General features: G+C 49.9%; 7 protein-coding genes across 7 annotated transcripts; 3 read left to right on the top strand and 4 right to left on the bottom strand.

Annotated features, from left to right (window-relative positions):
* Window positions 1-109: 109 nt before the first annotated feature.
* VTN49DRAFT_5433 (uncharacterized protein) lies at window positions 110-1,734 on the bottom strand (the record flags this gene model as incomplete). The annotated part of the gene is made up of 10 exons (XM_069413490.1): window positions 110-386; window positions 437-577; window positions 655-692; window positions 758-780; window positions 838-999; window positions 1,060-1,145; window positions 1,218-1,249; window positions 1,306-1,418; window positions 1,573-1,645; window positions 1,732-1,734. 10 exons carry the CDS (start codon window positions 1,732-1,734, stop codon window positions 110-112), a joined length of 948 nt encoding a protein of 315 aa, XP_069266668.1.
* A 257-nt stretch (window positions 1,735-1,991) lies between these two features.
* On the top strand, window positions 1,992-3,154 carry VTN49DRAFT_5432 (uncharacterized protein; the record flags this gene model as incomplete). The annotated part of the gene is made up of 5 exons (XM_069413489.1): window positions 1,992-2,092; window positions 2,143-2,162; window positions 2,322-2,406; window positions 2,766-2,864; window positions 2,914-3,154. 5 exons carry the CDS (start codon window positions 1,992-1,994, stop codon window positions 3,152-3,154), a joined length of 546 nt encoding a protein of 181 aa, XP_069266667.1.
* Window positions 3,155-4,040: 886 nt separating this feature from the next.
* Window positions 4,041-7,491, bottom strand: VTN49DRAFT_5431 (uncharacterized protein; the record flags this gene model as incomplete). Its single annotated transcript, XM_069413488.1, has 6 exons — window positions 4,041-4,254; window positions 4,313-4,826; window positions 4,913-5,196; window positions 5,267-6,607; window positions 6,667-6,779; window positions 6,838-7,491. 6 exons carry the CDS (start codon window positions 7,489-7,491, stop codon window positions 4,041-4,043), a joined length of 3,120 nt encoding a protein of 1,039 aa, XP_069266666.1.
* Window positions 7,492-9,503: 2,012 nt separating this feature from the next.
* VTN49DRAFT_5430 (uncharacterized protein) lies at window positions 9,504-11,573 on the top strand (the record flags this gene model as incomplete). The annotated part of the gene is made up of 8 exons (XM_069413487.1): window positions 9,504-9,631; window positions 9,693-10,018; window positions 10,083-10,177; window positions 10,228-10,392; window positions 10,446-10,608; window positions 10,668-10,845; window positions 11,120-11,333; window positions 11,385-11,573. The coding sequence occupies 8 exons, from the start codon at window positions 9,504-9,506 to the stop codon at window positions 11,571-11,573; spliced, it is 1,458 nt and encodes a 485-aa protein (XP_069266665.1).
* A 282-nt stretch (window positions 11,574-11,855) lies between these two features.
* Window positions 11,856-12,603, bottom strand: VTN49DRAFT_5429 (uncharacterized protein; the record flags this gene model as incomplete). The annotated part of the gene is made up of 3 exons (XM_069413485.1): window positions 11,856-11,968; window positions 12,023-12,151; window positions 12,201-12,603. 3 exons carry the CDS (start codon window positions 12,601-12,603, stop codon window positions 11,856-11,858), a joined length of 645 nt encoding a protein of 214 aa, XP_069266664.1.
* A 242-nt stretch (window positions 12,604-12,845) lies between these two features.
* VTN49DRAFT_5428 (uncharacterized protein) lies at window positions 12,846-13,831 on the top strand (the record flags this gene model as incomplete). The annotated part of the gene is made up of 6 exons (XM_069413484.1): window positions 12,846-12,851; window positions 12,952-12,962; window positions 13,013-13,214; window positions 13,265-13,441; window positions 13,486-13,622; window positions 13,801-13,831. 6 exons carry the CDS (start codon window positions 12,846-12,848, stop codon window positions 13,829-13,831), a joined length of 564 nt encoding a protein of 187 aa, XP_069266663.1.
* A 10-nt stretch (window positions 13,832-13,841) lies between these two features.
* VTN49DRAFT_5427 (uncharacterized protein) lies at window positions 13,842-15,554 on the bottom strand (the record flags this gene model as incomplete). Its single annotated transcript, XM_069413483.1, has 4 exons — window positions 13,842-13,927; window positions 14,004-14,253; window positions 14,313-14,560; window positions 15,434-15,554. The coding sequence occupies 4 exons, from the start codon at window positions 15,552-15,554 to the stop codon at window positions 13,842-13,844; spliced, it is 705 nt and encodes a 234-aa protein (XP_069266662.1).
* Window positions 15,555-15,980: the final 426 nt, after the last annotated feature.

The following is a 15,980-nucleotide window of genomic DNA, read 5'->3' as shown; positions in this document are numbered from 1 at the left end:
GGGGCCAGTGCAGTGGCTTCGAAACCACTCGCTTCGGCCTGCATCTGGTTCCAGGCGCCAACTGTCTTCTGTACGCACGCGAAGACGTCAGTATAAGGTTATTAAATGGTCACTGGAAACACAGAATGAAACTGACAAGATGCCGATCCTTTGGCCAGACACCATAGGGAATGAAATATTTGTTTACCACTATGTTCTGAAAGCCCGCTTCTTTGAACCACTCCTTCAGCTTAGGCCCGGGCCTCATCTCGTAGCCGGCCTTCTCAAATGCCTTGTTGATTTCGTTCTGGTATTTTTGAAGAGCAGTTCCGTCGAGGCTACCATCTTCCGAGAAAGGGTAGCAGTCCCAGTCTTGGAATTCAACCCAGCCTCCGGGCTTGACTGATCTGCCTTTTGTCAGAGAGCCGAGGGAAAAGATCAAGATCCAGTGGCATACCGATAGCATTCCCTAATCAGCCGTCCATAGTTTTTGATCGATGCAGCCAGGAACCTCGCGTGGATAAAGTCAAATGGGTTTCGTTCATAGGCCCAGTCTGACTCGATATCGTCCACCAGGAACTTCACGTTCGGAGGGACCCTGCGTATGCCAGTCAGTCAAGCGATTGGACTTTCCTTTTTTTTTTTTTTTTTTTTTTTTTTTTGGGTCAGACTGACAGAGTTGGCTGGGTAGGGCTCAGGTCACAACCGATCACCTTGAACAAACAAATCCGGTTTCAGCATTCTGTCATCTGCGGTCGCTCTCGGTGGTTGCCTTTACCTCAGCCTGTGGATGTTGGTCCGCTATTACGAGTTAGCATTCGTGTCCTGCGTCGAACAAAAACAAAGCAAACGACTAACCAAAATCAATTGCCCATAAACCCGTTCCGGTCGCAAGGTCGATGACCCGCTGAGGGTTCCTGATTGGAGCGAGATACAGTTTTCTATCCAAGAGCACCAAGAACATCTCGTGTAACATATCCAAGCGCTCATTTTCCGCATCATCGTTGGGAAGCAGGTATGCTAGAAATATCGATCAGCTTACAGATCCTCAATAATCAGGGAAGAGAGTCCCGCCCCTACCTCCGTCCCGATATTTGTGATATCGCCGCCCATTTTCGAGACGATAATCGAGAACAGACGAAGTCAGTGATGCGCTGTACGACGAACTACGCGTCAAAGTACAAGCGTGAGCATGCTTCGCGATATACTGCAAAGCGTCATTTTACCGCATCACGTACAGTTCATCGCCATAAGAAGAGTCGTTTTCATACTGCAAGTCCCTTGTAAGCAACACGTCTGATGTAGTGCAATGGAAATATCTCGTACCGAGGCATCGATTTCTACGGAATTCGCCCGCCTATGGTCCGTAGCGGCAGTCTGTTCTTGAGAAGACATTCTGATATGATGGAAGAGTTCTTGAGTACCAGAAAGATCGATGGCTGATCAGACGTTCAAAAACCAAGAATCAACGAATTCGTAGTATTTTCTAGGAAGACAGTTCGAAACCGAGAGCCGTCAACTAGGGGCTCTAGGGATCTTATAGCCGGTGTTCTGCGGCAAGAGCAACGATGGTAAATGAGTTCGTCCGAAAACTAGAAACGCGGAGGTAAGTCTTCAGGATGTGCTCAGACGAGCTAAGGTAAGATCTGCGCCTCAGTTGCCCGGCCTGACTGGCAAGATCACGTCGTTATTCACCCAACCACATTCCTCGACGCAGAAACAAGAGTAGGCCAATGCGTAGGTACTCCGTACCATATTGTCAAGGTGAATCGGGACTTCAACGTGCTTCCCCGCTGCAAGTATGATCCTTGACTTCGCATTGGCAACCACTTGCCATGATCTTGCACCTCAAACTGGCCAATTGGACTCTTACTACGTGTTTTCCATGGTCTATTTCATTTCGGAGTTTGAGAACAGTCCCATTAATAATGCAAGCGAAGAGGCAGGCGTCGAATTAAACTTTCCCAAACTGGCACCGACCTTTGCCGTGACTTTCACGTCGTGAGCAACCAATGGCCTTTGCCAAGTTACCAGGGTCTTTTCTCCCAAGTGAAGGCACTGTGATTTTACTGCGGGACGTGGGGACCAACTTGTCGGAAAGATTAGCATGCGAGTGAGTCAGCAGTTCCTCGGTGTGAGACCCGCTAACGCTCGGGAGTCTAGGCCGTCGACTCGCAGCTCAGGTCGGTGACAGATACGGGCGAGTGGTTGAAACGCGAAGTTACGGATCCAAGTTGCAGCGAGAGACAGGCTGGGAAACGGAGTCAACTTTCCAAGCTTGAGGTCTAGAAATTCTGGACCTCGTCTACGGGAGCTTTTACGGGCTCTAACATCGGTGTTAGGAATCGGGTTTGCAGAGCGTGACAGGCTGTACGAATACGTCAGAAGGGGACTGAAGCGCAATGGAAACCTCGTCTCCGTTGCAAAGTATGGCGTAGAGCAGGTAGAATAGGTAGAGTGGGTAGCTGACCGCTGATCTCCGATATTGTCGAGATCAGCTCTTCCAAATACAATATGCGCTGACTATTCCGTAAGCAGCAATAGGGCGCTATCTAGGTAGGTAGGTAGGTACTCGTATGCACAACCTGACACCACTAGCCATTCCCATCCTCGTAACCACCTGGTACTGTGACTGCGTCGTAACAATCGGGTTCCAAAGAGAACCATTCTCACTGACTCGCATGGTAAACTTTTCGGCAGGTTGGTCCCGCGTCCCGTAGTAAAACCACTGTATCTCCACTAGGACAAAGACCTCGGAAACCTGGCAAAGGCTATTGGCAACTCAGAATGGAAGCCGCGGCACTGTCTCGGGTCAGTTTGGGAAAATCTGGGAAGGTGGGGAAAGTGGGGAACACGCCGTGGAGAGCACGGAGTACCGATGAGAGGTACATACCTACCTTTAACTTGGTAGTTTCTTGGCTCTGAAGTAGCAAGGGTCGTTGCACCTTTCCGTGAAATCCGGGTACACGCGATTGACAAATTCGGTGAAGTCCGCCGTGGCGTGGAGCATGTCTGGGAGATTGATCACGCCGCGAAGTTCCGGGTTCGTATTGAGCTCTCCCAGCCACCTGACAAACTCCCCGGTGTCCCGCGAGGTGTTTTGCAGGCGCATGTTTTCGGTCAGGGAGAGACGAGAGGTACTCGAGACGACAAGCAGAATTTAAGGACTCATTGAGAAACAACCTCTCTCAATTCCACTTTTGTCTGCTCTTGCATTGTAGGAATGGCACCTATTTATGGCTAGACAACCCAGCATACAGGCAACAAAGTGACAGACAATGCAATACAATGAACAGAGGTGGTACCTAATGCAGACCAATCGGGTACCATTCGGTTGCGATCCAGGACATGTAATACACTGTCAATGCCAAGGGAAGACTCATTCTCGATGTACTCCGTCGTCTTCTTCGCTTGGAAGGACATCTTCTGGTGCAAGAACTGCACCCTAGTGCTCTTCTCCTTCTCTTCGCTCCCTGAAAAATGAACCTGAGAAGTCTGTCACGTGTGTGTTCTCAGCACATGGGTGCTCGATTCATTTCTTGCCGCAACTGGTCACCCGCGGCAGAGCACGCATTCCAGAAATGAATAAACGTATTCGAAGAACCGAAGTTACTAGCATATTAGACAAATGACGCAGTGGTGACAATACAATTGCATGGGCGTAATGATAAGTGTCACTTCAGGAGTGCTGTTCTTGTACACACAGGGCCTATCATGGCAAAACCGAGAAGCTGACAAAGAAATGAGTGGCAAAACAACAAACAAATCATATGGAGTGTGTTCTGGAATGTGCAAATGGTGAAACAATTACTTGTACTATTTACAGGGGCCTTGAATTGTTTGAATCATCTACCCTGCGAACGAAAGTCTTTACTCACACAGGAATCAGAAAGGAAAGAGATGACAACCAGATGATCCCAAACATGGACAAAGAAAACGACTTTATATATGCATGGATATAACACAAGAAAAAGAACGAAGGCCAAAGCAGAGAGCCAACAACGCCAAACAAGATAAACAAACTCGCCCGAGATGTAAAGTTGGAGAAAGCAAATCAACTATTAACTCGGGTCTATATTCGGGACGTCCCCAAAAATCCGCTCATGAATGCTCATCAAAATCTCCGCGTTCGTGGTCAGAGTCGGCGACACATACCGGTACTCCATCAAGAATCGAATAGTGCGCTTGAGGAGTCCCCGGAGGGTTTCGCGGTCAACCAGTGGCCGGAGCTCCGACATGTACGTTGCAGACAGCACCAGCATATTACCGAATTGCCTGCCCAAAGTCAGTCCGATTGATCCTGCCCGCAAAAGCGAATACTGAGAAAACGTACGCCTGCGCAGTTCCAAAAATGTTGGTCACGACGGGGCGCGCATGGATGCCATCGAACACAGTGGTGCTCAGAATTGCCGACCGGACGCACTCTTCACACGACTCACGAATCGGCAGAGGTAGTGCATCGTAGGGTGCACATTGCCAAATGTCATCTTCGCCGCTCGCAAGAGGAACTTCCGATTCGTTCGATGACCGCCCCATGATGAGTCCGTACGCCACGCGAGAGAAATCCCGCGGCCACCTCGAACCGTCTTCACCGTCGGCTTCCAGTTTTGCTCCACCGGCTTTGCCATAATAATGGAGGGCCAGGTACAGCAGGGGACGGTGAATGATATATCGAGCACCGTAATACTTGTCTCGCAGTCGAGCCATATTGATATCAGGATGAGGCGGATCCAAGTCGTTCCACTGCATCGGAGGTGGCTGACTACCCCGCCAGTGTTCCAAGTTCTTGCTCCAGGCCTTCAAAATAGACACCGAAAAGTTGGCGACTTTGTCGTCATCCTTATCTTCTATGGCACGAGGGTCAACACTACAGATCCACTAACGAAAGGGGGGCTTGCAGAAGAAAAATAAGTGGAAAATCTGTGTCACGTACTTGGAGTCTTGTAAAGGTCGTTGTGGATCTGATTCAGAACCTTCCGCAGATGGATCTGCGCAAGGTAGAAAACCATCATACGTGTGTTGGGGGCGTCAAGACTATTGGGCACCGGAAACACATAATCTCCCGCCGGCAATTGGACTTGGGTCTCGACGTTGGTGATACCGCTGCCAGGAAGTGGCAACTCCGCCAAAATATCGCTCTCGAGTTGCAGATTCGTCCAATATGCAAATTCGCATAGGCTCTTGTGACGTCCCTTCGGTAACGATTGGTAATTGTCTCTGAGAACACTCTCATTAGCTCCTGCTCTCTTGGAGGAAGGAATGGGGGGGAAGAGGCAGAAAACCCTACTTTCGCGTGAGTACTATACATGCGTCGGCCGCTCTTTTGATCCAGCCAAAGCTCTCCACCGGATCTGCCAGCTGGCCCATATATAGCCCAGCCAAGAGCCCAGCCTGCGCTTCCTCCAGTGTCGTGAACATTGATTTCGGACCAATAATCCGAACGCCGTAGGCATAATACGCGAACCCCGGAATCACATCAACATTTCGCGGACGGCTGGAATCAGAAGCCACCGATGTCCGCCGGCTGCCTTCCGGAGTCGACGATGAGGCACTGGGGCGTCGGAAAACGGATGCACTAGACGAAAGTTCTGGTGGAAGAACTCTGGCGGAGGGCGATTTGGTGGATGGAGTTTTGTCGTAGGCCGCCTGAGGCAATGGTCTATCTCGCCATTCGCAAACAGCACCCACCGCCATCACGAGGAGTAGGATCGCATTTTCAATAGTTTCCTCTATCCTGAGAGGTGAGGGGCTGGAGCCAGCCAATGGGTTAGCTTCATAACCTGCCATCTGCACACCTTCCAGTGATCGTTTTCGCTTGAGCCCACGCTGAATGTCGACTCCCACGGAGTGCGCAGCTCTCTCTCTGGGCCAGCCATACAAGCGAATGAATTGCTCCATCATATTCCTGAGATGGCTCTCATCCAGGAACGGATGCAGGATGTGCATGTGGCTCAGGTAGCTGAGGACTAGCCGACGCACAACGTCGGGATCGGTGTTAAGATGGCCAAACTCATCGAGGCCACCAGCCGGCTCACGAGGCTGGCTGGAAAACGAGGAAGACGGTCCGGCATCATTCCGACTATTGGTGCTGGGCCTATTGGACGCCATCGTCCGCGCTGGGCCGGTATCACTCCATTCGCTAACAGTCGTGGGACCCTCATCATATTCATCGAGTCGGATCTTACCCCTGCCGAGCTCTATTTCCATCACATAGTTTTCAGTGATATTTGTCCCAATGAGTCGCCTCACAGTCGGCCACGACAGCAAATTGTGGGCGCCTGTAGTATGGTCAATGGGGATGGATAACTCATCATCCTCAGAGTCCGACGCTGATGCCTTGAGGTCGGCTTGCTTGATGTCTGGAAAACTGACGTCGAACCCGCCCGGTACCGGAGGGGAAGTTCCTTGGTTGGAAGGGTGAGCAGACTGAGGGCTGGTGCTGTCACCGATTGAGCCCGTATGTTGACGAAGCAGGCTCAACATGCGCGTCTCGAGCTTCTCTACTCGGCGATCCACTCGGTCCACTAGCCGCGTCTCAAGCCGGTCTATGCGGCGATCCACACGCCGGGAGATGCGGCCCTCCATTTCATGCATCTTTTCCACCATGAATATGGTGGATTTATCCTGTCTGTGATTTCGTTGCCACGGTTAAGCCAAGGTGCGCAAGGACGTCTGAAGGTGCCTCACTTTTGTGGGGGAAGTTCTTTGTACACGCAGGTCAGATTATATTCTTTGCAATGACTGCATGCCGGCCGACCCTCGTCGCATTTGGCCTTTCTGGCTCGACATTGATCGCATGCCTGAAAGAAAAAGCTGGTCAATGGCCGAGCAACGTCGCTGTACAAAGCCAATGCTTACCTGCTGAGCACGGGACGATTTCCGTTGTCGCATGGTCCCGAACAATTGACCGGAAAAGAAGCTTGGGTCTAAGGGACCTGGGGTCGGCGGCATCGAAAAGCTGATATTGGGGCCATACGGGCCTAGCGTCAGTATGGGCGTGTCGCCGGTGTTTGGCATGGAGGCCGGCGCATATGGTACTCCGGGAGTGCGATAGTCTCGATAGTCGGGAGGAGGCCCGTGGGGAGGCTGTCCAGGATCCATTGGGACGCCGTTCATTTGGCGCACCGGCGGCGGTTGTGTTGTCGAACTCTCATGAGGGGAGCGGGTGGGTGCGCTGGTTGTAGGGACCCCGTTCGATTGTGAGAATGGGTCTGCCAGAGCATGGATCGCATCTCGAGTCGGCTGCACGGTCGTCAACAGCGGCGTTGGAGCCGACGACTGGCGGCGATCAGCATTCGCGACCTCGAAGCCCGGCGGATAGGGAGTTGGGCGCCATGATTGCTCGTATATTCCATGCGATGGTGGCAGATTGGGTAGACTATCAGGTCCCATGGGCATGCGAGGCGGCGCGGAGGCGGCGGGAGCCTGTGGTTGCGCAAGGGACGGCGGCGGCAGAGCTCCCAGACCCGGCGGGTGTGGTTTGGACTTATCGTCCGCTGCAATCGCTTCCATGATCGCCGGCGATTGGCGAGAACACCGCAGCGATCACGGGCAAAAGAGGGACGGTTCTACGAGCTCGACGAGGAAGCGGTGGGAGCAGCGTTAGATGAAATGGGAAGAATCTCTTGTCCACATCGGCACCAGATCGGAGCAAGACGCAAGTGCTTCAATGGCCGGGGTATGGCAGGACATGGGGTTCCCGCACTGGTGGTAAATCATAGACATGGAACCAACCCTCCGTGAGCTCGCGATAATTATAAAGAACGTGGAGAACGGAAGAAAGGAAGAGGGGGCCTTGCCGGTCAAGCCAACAGCACCACCAGGCCGGAAACTCGCACTGGAGCCGTCCCAGAGGAGCTTACAGACACGACTTTGTATTTTTGTGTTGACTAGTCCAGAAAAGCTTCATGAACTCTCCTTTTTACCTGCACCGGTCTCCCATCTACCATGGTTGGCTGAGCAAACTTTGGGAATACTCCATGGATTACTTGTATAGTTAAGAGAAAACTTCGAAAATGGTTGTGCCGGTTCCTGGTATTAAGCTGCGCAATTCTGGGGCAATTCCGTCTCCCACGGTTACGATGGCTACGCAAAGCTTGGGACAATCCAGCCTCGCTCGGGCCTCTCTTGGAGTGGGGCCAATGGACGGTGAATGGATGGAGAATAAATGGAAGAAAATGGACAGACAATGGACGAACAATGATTAGTGACCGGAAAATGATTAACCTATTGGACGGGGAATGGTTTCGAATGCAAGGGTCTAGACCCAAACGCTAACGCAGCTGACTCTGCCGGAGTACAACCCCTCAAAATGTCGAGTTCAACGGAAATTATTCTCAATCAAGCAGGCAGCACAGAGGTGCCAGGCAGGCCAGGGTGAAGCTCAGATATTACACGCGATCACTTTCTTGCAATTGCTTAGTACTGGGTCAATGTAACTCAACAAGCGATTGTGATTGGAAGACTTTTTTTTTTTGGCTTGGGCGTGAGCAGCAGTCGGCATCAAAGCGCTTTCTGTTTGTTTGCTCAAGAGTAGTGATTCTCCGAATTTACCATGAATCTTTCCAAGATTCTTTCGCGTGCAGTCATATGACTCAATGCTGAGGCTGTTTGTTAGATGACCTCAGTGCGCGAAACGCAGAATGAGGCCCACAGTGCATGGACTAACTTCTAGTGTAAAAATGTACTCCGGGACAGACATTCAGGGAAACAGGCTGTTTGGTTGGCAATCACTATGTGCGAAAATCGCTGCCAGGGAGTCTGAATTGTGGAGGGAACCGCTGATTAGGGAACAATATCAGGTGGCTTCTCTCAATGTTCGACCCTTTACGTAATGGCCGCATGCTGAGCAAGCTATATCCGTATGATCTATCACTTTGCCTGCATTAGGCCGTTTGTCTAAGCCCAAAATGACAAGACGCATAGAGTACGGAATCAATTGGCCAGGCTTAAGGTCTAAAGATTGTGAAGCCCCATGTTGTCTGAGCAAAAATTTCGCTAATTTCTCGCCGATATCCGCCATTTCAGGTGTGGTGACCGCAGTGAAGGCGGTCTCGCAAATCTGTTAGGAACCTCGGATCTAGGCACGGTAATCGTCTATAGACCCGTCTATCTAGAGCAGGCTATATACAGAATACCAAGGATGAAGAAGAAAAGGGGATACAGGGAGAACCAGAACTAAGTACCGAAGGTGGGCCTCGTGAGATATAGGCCCTAACCCTGCCAAGGTACGGACGCCTGAGGCAGCGGGCTCTAACAAAATCCTGGAAACGTGCCAAAGTTGAACTTTTCTGTTTGTAGTATCCCGCAGGCCATCCATCGTGTATTGATCTGAGCGTGGATTTGGATGAGAAAGTTCTTCGATTCTACGAGATTACACGGCCTCGCCATGTCTAGTTACTTGACGAAACTTTTCTTCTTGTTCAGCCGAATTTTTTTGCCGAGCACCATCTCCCTCGAGGGGAATTCAAGAGTCGTCCGACTTTTCCGTCCTGGACCCTGAAATTCCGGTTGAGGAGGAACGGATGCCGGCATATAATCAGGGGCGGTATTATCCAGTCAAACTGGGAGAAGTGCTCAAATCCAGATATCGGGTCCTCAGCAAACTGGGTTTCGGGGCGAATTCAACAGTGTGGTTTTGCCGCGATCTAGAGTAATTACAGGCCACCTCCAACTCTGCTCGGAACTAGGTGGGAGAGAACTAACTTGACAAGAAAGCATCGATATGTCGCAGTCAAGATCTACATCAGCAGTTCCAAGAGGAATCAAGAGGTGCGCGTGCTGGAACATCTGTCGAAAATCAGATCGTGCCATCCCGGCAGCAGACTTATCCGCAAAATGATTGATAGATTCGAGCTCAAGGGACTGCAGAATTCGATTCACCAGTGCATTGTTCATGAGCCCCTATTGACAAGCCTTTGGCATTTCCAAATGACATTGGATCCGCCTAACCTTCCGGAGAACTTGTTGAAAGGGGCTCTTCAGCAACTATTTCAGGCCTTTGATTTTTTACATTCGGAAGCGCATGTGATACATACTGGTCAGTGGGAAACTCCCCTTACCTGTTACGTTCCAATTCACCACGACCCTAATATCCTCCGTAGATATTCAAGCAAAGAACATCTTTATTTCCGCAAAGGATGATTCAATCTTTCGAGAGTGGGATGAAAATGAAACTTCTAATCCAAGCCCTCGAAAGGTCACTGAAACACACACACTACATACCAATCGCGGCCGTTTCGTCGTAAGATTTGCTGGCATGGTTACGGAGTGCCTCTGCTCGCGGACTTTGGAGAAGCGCGTCTGGGTGATGAGCATGAGGGGCTTTTCCAGCCGGATATTTATCGAGCTCCAGAGGTAATTCTGGGATCTCGTTGGAATTCCAAAGTCGACATTTGGAATGTTGGAGTGATGGTGAATTCTCCCTTTCTTTTCTTGGTATATTAGATGCTAATCGAGAGCTCGAGATCTGGGATCTCTTTGAGGACCACCATCTCTTTGACGGCAGAGGGCCCGACGGCCAGCATTCGGATGGTCAACTTCTCGCGGAGATGATAGCGATGATCGGCCCTTCACCAATCGAGTTTCTTCACAAATGTTCCAATAGTCAGAAGTACTGGGACAACTCAGGTATATTCTGATATTGTCGGAAAGGCTTTCCTGTTCTGCAGCTGATATATTAATACCAGGCCGATGGATAGGGTCCAAAGGAATCCCGGAGACTTCACTAGAAGACTCGGAGGTGTATCTCGATGGCGACAACAAAGAGATGTTCCTGAAATTTGTCAGGAAAATGCTGCGATGGGATCCGGATGAGAGGCCGAGCGCCCGTGATCTCTTGATAGATCCTTGGTTGACTGGCAGAAGGTGATTAATGTCCCACGGTCTTTTCACAGCCTCGGAAGGGCAAATCTATCGTTGCTGTTCTGCTTCTCTCTGCGTGTTTTCTGTCAGGGAGTTCCTCCGTCTGTGATTGTTCGAAGTGGGTGCTAGTGCGGGGCCCAAGAGTGGCCACACTTCACATCCTCATCGTTATCCAAGTTGCTTCCCCTACCTTCCTGTTCTCAAGCGACATATTGTATCCAGCATTTAATTTTCCCACACCATTGCTTTTCCGACCCTCTCTCACCTTTATTCTTAGTCCAGCAATGCCTGCAGATAAAGCTGCCCAAAGGGCCGCAGAAATATACCCCAAATCAATCCAAGGCGGTGCCAAGGAGGATTTGGACAAGCTGGCACAGTGGTTCAAAAATGCAAAGAAGGTCCCCGTGGAAGAATATAGGTGGTGTTGTATTGACCCTGATCAACTGAATGTTGTACGCCCATTGCTGGAAAAGCTGAACCTCGACAAGGAGGTACGTCATATGTCATCTACGACGCGCACAGTCACTGACAACTCATCGCAGAGATTTGTGGTCAATCTGTCGACAATTTCAGGACGCACGAAAATCATCAAAGGTCATGGGTTCAAAAACGTTTTCTTCCCGCTATCGGGCGATGTGTTTGTTGGTGGCTATCACCTTGACCCGGGAGAGTACCTTTATTTACTGGGAGAAGAATTTGTGGATGGGAATTTGGACTTTCTCGTGGTTTAGTTACCGGAAAAACTACTTCAGAATTTGAACGAACCAACTCTCCAGTCATTTGCGGCTTGTGATTGTGTTCAAGAGCTGATACACAACATTCGAGATGACAACGCTTCTTCGAAGGACAGTATAGTCAAAGTGATCGCTGATTTAGCACGATCTTGCGAGGCTATTTAGAGGTTATTTATGCTTGTACAACTTAATTTGCGGCGTCCGTCAGAATTGAAGAATCCGGCCTTCACGATTGAAACCAACGTAGAAGGTGCAATTGAAGGCCCCGGCAGTACAACTTTACGACAGCCAGATATATTGTGTCGAATCATCCGATATTCCATGGAAAATACGCGCAGCGAATATGCCATTCCCTATGGAATAAAGTAACCTGCCAGGATTGTTCGAGATCCCTGAGTCATCCGTTAATGAAACCATTCCAGTAACGATAAAAAAATGGCATTTACCATATTCAAAGCAACCATCCTGAACCGGAGTCCGTTGGTCTGCCGAGCTGGCAGTTGACTCAACAGGGATCACTGGCCCACTATTTTGCGCAAGTCTGGACTTTCCGACGGTCCTGCTCACAATTTTCTCTTGGAAGGAAATTAGTAAGAGCGAATTAAAAAAGACACAAACCCTCACTCTTTGTAAGAGTATGCGTTTCTCTTTTGCGGTCCAATTCTGCAATCTGCTCGAGCGCTCGTCGTTGCAAGTTCTCTGACGGTGGGTTTTCCTCCCACCAGTGTCGGAGGTGAGAATAGATCTCGTCGAGGTGAGAATCACGAATATTGGATAAATCTGTGATAGAAATAGAGATGGCAACGACAAAGAATAGTGTCTTCGAAATGAAGTACAAGTTTTTAAGGCGCTGTCTCGCTCTTTGATGTCTCCGGAAGGATGACGGTGAGCTCGGCGGGTCGATCATTTCGTTCATCACGCAATACGCTGTCTCCAATCCATTCTGATCCTCCGGACGGAGGAATGGGCTCTCATCCAGCTCGCTTTTGCGCGAATACAGGACACGGAAAAAGTCCTCCGCCAACATCTCTGCGGTTATATCTGGGAATTGGAAATTGCACCGAGGCGAAAGATAACTCAGTCCAATTTGCCAATTCGGCGCAGTGGTCAACCCACCATGATGAGGGCAGCAGAATTATTGTTCTCAGAATTCGACGACAAACGAGTCATGTGACAGGACTCTATAGATACCCGATAGATGCCCTACCCTTCTCTTCACGTGCTCATCGTGTCCGGGCCCCTCCTATTCGACCCCACCGCAGCCGAGCTATGAAAGTGGCAATTTCCTCGCTGCTTTTCTGAGGTATCAACCTCGATGCCCCTCTCACATGAAAACTCCATTATGGTGAAATGCTCCTTAAACTTTCAATTCTAGTTTTTGGATGTGTATGCGCCCTGGTTATTTTGGCAGCGATCTACTAACGCTTGATGCGCAGCTTGTTGATTATGATCCCGAAGGAACTCTCGCCGGAGGCGGAAAGTATTCGCCTCCAAATCAAAGACATGATTCCTGAGTTGAAACGCGGCAGCCTCGCCGCGATATTGGAAGGAGAGGGCCCGAACATATCCTATGAAGGAGAACCGATGAAAGAACAACTGGTTAAACTGTTGAAGCACCTGCCTATTCCAGATCCAGAAGTAAGGGCTCTGACCTTCTTTTCTTGAACCGAATATTGACCGCAGGATAGAACTATAACTGCTCTGTGGTATATTTTCAATCTCCCACGACCGTGAATATTGGGGGAGAAGGATTTATCATTCCCCTTTGTGAAAATACACTTCGTTTCGATGAAAGTGCGCAATTACCGGAAGGATGTTATGCCAAAATCACAACCGATATATCAATGAACGGGCGCACCGCAGCTGTATTTGCAGTGCAACGGGTGATTTTCTTGTCGAAATAAGGTAGTTTGCGAAGGGTTGGCGAATTTGGTTTACTTCTGCGATACACAGCACTCCCGCGCTCCTGACATTGACGCAGTACGTCAGGCTCTCTGACTCCTCTGGACTTGCGAACTTGAGAGCCAACGTGAAGCACTTATACAAGTAGAGCAGCATAATTCGACTTAGTTATCGCAGAATCCAACTTTTGAGTGCGGTAAACTCCACCAGAACCGGCTTTGTGGCCCTTAGACGTAAGGCCCCATGACAGTGAACGACAAATAACAATACTACGTTCGTTTCAAAGCGGACTTGGTAAGGATAAGGACGATTGATTTTGCAGGAAATGTGCTTCTAGAAGACTGGTCAAATAGAGTCTCAAGGTCACAAAGCCTCATCATTGGGCATAGGAACATGGGTAACATGTGAAGAATCCGCGGTACGTATCACTCGCCAGACACACTCGATCACTATTGGGATAGCATTGTGAGTGAGCTAGATGTCCCCTTCTGCATCTCGATTTTCGCGCGGCAATTCAATACTTACATGCCGTTTCCGGAGCATTTTCCAAATCACGTAGGAGTTGGATAACCAGATCAAGCCCATCCTGAAGTTTCAATATCTGGAGGAGATTTAGATGTTCAAGCCGAATATCATCATATCCATAGTCGATGACGGCTTCGAATCGAAAATAGAGAATGAGGCTTTCACTGAGAACGAAAAAAGCTTTCTGATCCTTTAATGCCCTCTCGAGAGGAATGAAATATGGCTTGTGCAGCTTAAGTACTCTGGGAGTCTGAGGTGAATATGAGAGTTGTTCTCAGGCGTATTCGGATTGTTTTGGGATGAGCCTACCCGATGCAACCATTTTCGATTCCAAGTCTCGCATCCAAATGATGCAAGAGTGGTTCCGATGTGCTTGAGAGTGCGTGCGAGAATTCTCACGTATTCCATGGTAAATTCGGGGAGCCACCACTCTCGAGCAAGCAAACACAAGTGCTTCGATGCTGACTGTTGTTCATGCGGATGTGCCCAGATTATAAGCAAACATCCTCCTTGCCGATTCGCCGTGAGGACTGGTAAGCTTTCGACTCCTCCCTTGTCTGAGAGAATTATCCCAGCTTAAGCAGTAGTTCCAGTTTACATGGGTTCGAAATCCAGAGTGCGCCATTGCTGCATCCCCGTCTCTCGATCAGCTAATGGTAAAAGCCAGTGAAATTTGAATTTTATCTTTCCGCATGAGCCACAGTAAGCATCGAAGCACTTCTCTCTGTTTGCTTGAGAGGGATAGCTCCCCGAATTTACCATGGTCACGTCAAACTCTTTCGCGTGCTTTCATATGACTACCCATGCTACCTTCGCAATTGCGTTTCCGTAATGCCTAGCAACGTAAGCATATCTGGGATAACCTACCTCAGGTCCCCCCAAGCCGGAATGCACACGGTTTGGTGAAGGAGTCGAAATAGACTTCAGTGCTCTGCGCAAAACTCGGGAAAGTTTTTGGATGCTTTGATCTCCGAGTTCGAAGTTTGGGGGGGTCTGGGTAGTTCCCTATTCCGAGTAGAGAAGGTTACAATGGACTACTGCATTGGCGTTTGCGCCGTGACTCACGAACACGACAGGGCCCCACACCAAGTCGACACAGATTGGTGGGCTAGTGGAGGCTCGCACGGTCCCCCATTTCTGCATGGAAAATAGTTATGAGCCTGGACTTGGCTCGAGTGGCACGGCATTTTCTGAGCACGAGGGCTCGTTTACCATTTTAGGTTTGGTGAGCAAAATTCTCGCCGGTAATGCTGAGTTGTACTTATAAGGGAACCATTCTCCGTCCACTAATCATTCCCCGTCCATTTCCGTCCATTCGACCGTCCATTCTCCGTCCACTAATCGTTCCCCGTCCACTCGTTTACCGTTTACGATGGCCCGTGAGAGGCTGTGCAGCCCCAAGCTTCGTAGCCACGCCGCTATTCACCCACCCACATTCCTCGACGCAGAAACAAGACTAGGCCACTGCGTAGGTACTCCGTACCATATTGTCAAGGTGAATCGGGACTTCAACGTGCTTCCCCGCTGCAAGTATGATCCTTGACTTCGCATTGGCAACCACTTGCCATGATCTTGCACCTCAAACTGGCCAATTGGACTCTTACTACGTGTTTTCCATGGTCTATTTCATTTCGGAGTTTGAGAACAGTCCCATTAATAATGCAAGCGAAGAGGCAGGCGTCGAATTAAACTTTCCCAAACTGGCACCGACCTTTGCCGTGACTTTCACGTCGTGAGCAACCAATGGCCTTTGCCAAGTTACCAGGGTCTTTTCTCCCAAGTGAAGGCACTGTGATTTTACTGCGGGACGTGGGGACCAACTTGTCGGAAAGATTAGCATGCGAGTGAGTCAGCAGTTCCTCGGTGTGAGACCCGCTAACGCTCGGGAGTCTGGGCCGTCTAGTCGCAGCTTGGATGGGTAACAGATACGGGCGAATGGTTGCAACGCGAAGTTACGGATCCAGCTTGCAGCGGGAG

Source organism: Thermomyces lanuginosus (genome assembly GCF_041956635.1).
Source record: "Thermomyces lanuginosus strain ATCC 200065 unplaced genomic scaffold VTN49scaffold_34, whole genome shotgun sequence".
Classification (NCBI taxonomy): Eukaryota; Fungi; Ascomycota; class Eurotiomycetes; order Eurotiales; family Trichocomaceae; genus Thermomyces; species Thermomyces lanuginosus.
Note: the sequence above shows the minus strand (reverse complement) of the source record. Positions and strands in the feature narration are given on the sequence as shown.